Raw genomic sequence first — 4716 nt, forward strand, 5'->3', positions numbered from 1 at the left:
AGTGGTTCCCAACCACTAGGGGTCGCCAGAGCTTCACGGGGGGTAGCGTGGCCTTCTTGATCGTAAGAGTGTAAGAAAACTTATACACATAAGATATAGGCCTCAGCATTTAGTTCATTTCTGAGAAGAAAAGTAAAGTAAAATGTTGTTTTTAAAGTTTAGATTATTATTTAAGTGAACTTTGAAGGCTTTAACACAAGTTATATTCACAGAGCCTCCACTCTCTGATAAACAGCCTCGTCCTGCATTCGAAAAGTTCAAACAACCAAAGAGCCGATAAAACAAGGAGAATGAAACACTGAATTTGCGTGATTGTTAAAAATTATTTACAAAAATACATAACATAAATTCATCCAAATCTTTCATTTTACTATTTGGGTTCATTGTGCAGTTTTCAATATTATATGAAATATACACAGAATATGTCACTTAGTCAGGGGTCATCAGTTTACTAAGGGATAGAAAAATTGTCCATTGGGGAAAAAAGTTGGGAACCACTGGTATAGACAGTTGGATGAAATAACTAAATCTTATTAGATATAGGTCCACACGAACTTTACACCAAAAAGGCTGAGAACCACTGTAGTATAAACTCTATATAAAACAAATGATCTCTTACTAATTAATACATATTTTATAATTTTTATAACATGAATAATTCAATATTGCTTTTTATATTCCATTCAACAGAAAATGCAGTTTCAGCTACCAGAAGTGCAAAAAGCAGGAAGTGCAGAGTACTGCACATGGGCATGTGTATAGATAAACAGTAGGGGGTAGATATGAATATAGTTTAATATGTTATAGTATAGGATGAACGGTGTGAAATAAAGGTGTAAGGACAAGTAATGGCAATAGTGACACAGCATATACAGGCCTGTATAGCCTATTTTTTCACAAACATAATATCACAAAGTACATATGAAAAGGTCACTTTACAGTCAATTATTGACTTGCACTGAAGAGATATGACCTGATACACAAACTCTATAATACAAAAAGCACATACTAAAGGAAAACTATATGAAGAAGGAAATGCATGTTAAATGTTGTAGAGCATTATACAGCGAAAGAGACCAAAACAGCTAAAAGAGGAGTGAATATTAGCTTTATATTAGTCAGGTATTTCTGGGTGTTTCTGCAGCTACGGTCACTTTTTTTACTCTTTTATTTTAATCATCATTTTAATCTGACATTTGTTTATTTGGATGCACATAATTGGCAGCTAGCAAGGTCTGCTATGTTAGATTTGACTTTTAGCATCTTATTTTTAAAATGTAGTTCAAAATACACAATTACTAAGGACACAGTTAATACTTCAAAAGAAAAGATGTGCTTACTTGTATACTAACTTGAGTTTGTTTGGTTTTGAAACATTTAGGCATTTGGTCAGTGTCGCAGTAAGGACTCAGAAGTAAAGGACAGGCACATTTATATGAAAAATGATATAAATGATTAGTAAATTAAACATAATTTAAATATGGTGTGAAGTACAATTTATGTCAAATAATTGAGACCACAGTTGTGTTAAATGTACAAAAGTGGTGTTTGGACCCATACAATGCTTCATAAATGTTATAAAATCACATTATTTACTAATTATTGTATGTCATGATGTGTAATGACACTATATAGGCTATATTAATCAAGCATCACATGACAATTTTTAGCAGTAATCCAAACTTTAACTAGTTTTTTACAGAAACACCCTTATAGGATTTATATTGGTCAACTTTATAAGGTGGTAATGTCAGTGTTGTCTGTTTAGAGCTTGGTCTGCTGTCCCCTAGTGGCCAAATAATCTGCTTTAATTTCTGCACTCTCAATCAGTCATTTAAACTTGATTGCACAAGTTACCTGTCATGGATGCACAGAGCAAAATAAACTAACCTAACCTATGATGAGTGACAAATTAAAGGGGAAAAAACAACATTAAATGTCTTTGTATGGTTTCGGCCACCATGAGCCTCCAGAACAGCTCCAGTGCTCCTTTGCATGAATTCTCCAAGTCTCTGAAAGGAGGGTTGATTATTATTCTTCCAAACAATATTCCCTCGTTTTTGATGATGGCAGAGGAGAAAGAATCTTCCAAATCTCCCACAGGTGTTTGACTTAGAGGAGATCTGGTGACTGCATATGGTTTTCATCATTTGCCTACATATCAAAGCACACAGTGACTCCTTGTGCCCCATATGAAAGTGTCTGACTTGATAACTTGGTATGCGCTGCAGATTAGTGGACCGTAAAATGCCAAACTAATATGTATTAGCCATTGTGAGCCTCCCAGGTCAGATTTGACGGTGAATGTGGATTCAACGTTCTGGTAGTAGCAGATGGTGTAAGAAGAGAAAGGCAAAGAAATCATGGAAAAATCCCTTCCAACGTGTACTGTATATTCTCTTCAGGGAGAGGGGAAGGGGGGGAGGCAGGAAGCAATGAGGCTGATGGGAAATGTGCTGCTAAGTTAACGAGCAAATTCAAATGAGTGAAGCTGATGATGAACGTTCATCGTGATGCTGCTGGGACCTGGTAAATGATTGGACTTGCATATTTTATGTTATTTCATTTCATTGTTGAAAGTATGACTTACAGAATTTAATCACAATGGATGTAATTAAGGATTTCTTTAATTAATTTTTTTATGATGACCTGCAGAGACCAAAAATGACATTTTAAAGGGAAAACAAATCTACAGAAGTTGATCTACAAATGAGGACACATTCAAAACACAAAATAATGAAGTATTACCTTTGTAATGATGGACATTGAAATCACAGATGCAGGCAATTGTTTGGAAGGTGTTTCTATATACACACGCTGAAGGATTTATATTCAGTTTATTGTATTTTTGAGCTGGAATTGGGTTAAAATATATTTTCTCACTTCTGTCTTTTATTGTGAGCATAAAACTATAAATTTATTAAATTTCTGTCTTTTGAAAAATTCAAGGAGCTGCAGGGGAGAGACGGGCAGGATATTAGCCGGTGGGACTGACAGATTATATTAATGGGATTACAGTAATCGGATTTAAAAAGTGGCATGTAATGTAATCAATGTAATCTTACACACCTACTCTAAAAACACAGTAATCAGATTACAGTGTCTGGTAGTCAGAAACATAAAATTCAGAGTATTCAGATTATTAACTCATTTTTTGCAAAGCCATTTAAAGTAAAAAATCTACCGTTTTATTGTTTTTATTTTTAGGAAATGTCTGGTCCTTGCACTCATTCATATTTAAATAGTATTATTTATATACTTCCCTTTGTCTTTACTGCTCAGGATAGAGTTAAACTCTAAAGCAGGGAGAAATCTCTGTCCTCATGAATCCAGGGGCTGTGTGAGGTCATATAACACCGGGACGCCCCCAAGCGGAGAACAGCGGCGTTACACCATGAACTCCTGCTAAAAATAGTTAAGTTTCGGTTTCCAATCATCATAAACGATACCAAAAAACCCTACTCCACTGAACCCAGCACAGTGAGCACAGTCAGCACAGCTGTCTCTGCGGGACCTGGTGCGGGAAGCACAGGGCGGCGCAATGATGGAGTCTGAAATACTGAAGTTCATCTGCGCCAACCAAGGAGCGGTTAACACCGAGTATTTGGTGTTCAATCTCGGCGCAGTGGAGGATATCATTTCTAACCAAGAGACTTTTGTTTCGTGTTGCCCTTACGGACAGCCGAAGGTGGTGGCCAGGACCAGTCTGAGACTGTGCAGAGCCAAAGACTGTCCCGGAACATGCGGGGGGCTACACCTGTGTAAACACTTCCTCTTCCGCGGATACTGTCAGTTCATGCAGTTGAGGTAAATATATTTGGCCTGAAGTGTTGAAGTGGTCTGAAACTGGCCCGGGTGCCTGAGGTTATTAGTGCAGGACGTTAGAGAGGCCTGTGACTCCTTCAGGGACCTCTCAAAAATAACTTTTATTGTTTAAATCCTATTTGTCATCAGTTTAAATGTGTGCTTTAAGCTGTCCATTGAAGACCGACACTGTCACGGGTTGGTTTTGGCGCTGTAATAACATTTTACGCGGTTGCATTTAATGTCTCTCTGTTTTAAAGGCCTTGACACACGTGGTGCGTTCAGGCACTGTTGGCGAGGTCTGACACGTCCCTGTAGCTCTACAGGTTAATGTAATACCTTGGACAGCTGACATCGCTTAGACTGACTCAAAGTTAGAATAATGCTATTTAAAGGTTATGAGCTGTTGAACATTATTACAACAAACAGCTATTTTTTACACACAGATACAGGGGAGTCACCTTAATGGCGTCCTGAGCAGAGAATGAAGTCACTCTGAGCTTCTCTATTCTTTGTTTTTCACTTCAGTGCATGTCCAGCTGTTTGCTAGCTGTGTCCCAGACATTGAATTGAATCAAACCATCAAATGTTAGCTTCCTAAAGCACATTTTACTTGATGCTTTAGGTAGCTAGCGTTAGCAGGACAGCTAGCTAACACCTTACATTGTTTTGTCACTCGGCAGATTAAAGAAATGGCTCCCTACCAGTTTGAATATTAAATGTTACTAAATGTCACTACAAATACAGTGTAAAAATCTTCTTGGTTGTTTTGTGTGCTTCTCATCACTTGACATTGTTCAACAGCTAACTTTATACAGTTGTTCTCGTTGTGTGTTCAACACCTTCCTGAGAACACTAAAGGGGAGGTGTGGTCGACGAATCCATTTGTTTTTGTCTGAGATGCTAGTGCTC

The 4716-nt window shown here is 37.4% G+C and overlaps 1 protein-coding gene across 1 annotated transcript in view; it reads left to right on the forward strand.

Annotated features, from left to right (window-relative positions):
* The first annotated feature begins 3447 nt into the window (after positions 1 to 3447).
* The window catches only part of LOC118342457 (protein mono-ADP-ribosyltransferase PARP12-like), a 10306-nt gene continuing 9037 nt past the window's right edge, over positions 3448 to 4716 (forward strand). Inside the window, exon 1 of the mRNA XM_035681015.1 lies at positions 3448 to 3807. Within this exon, the coding sequence (XP_035536908.1) occupies positions 3542 to 3807 (266 nt within the window). The 5' untranslated portion in view covers positions 3448 to 3541. The remainder of the gene's footprint in view (positions 3808 to 4716) is intronic.

Source organism: Morone saxatilis, unplaced genomic scaffold, assembly GCF_004916995.1.
Source record: "Morone saxatilis isolate NCDOM2014 unplaced genomic scaffold, NCSU_SB_2.0 Contig10, whole genome shotgun sequence".
NCBI classification, from domain to species: Eukaryota; Metazoa; Chordata; class Actinopteri; family Moronidae; genus Morone; species Morone saxatilis.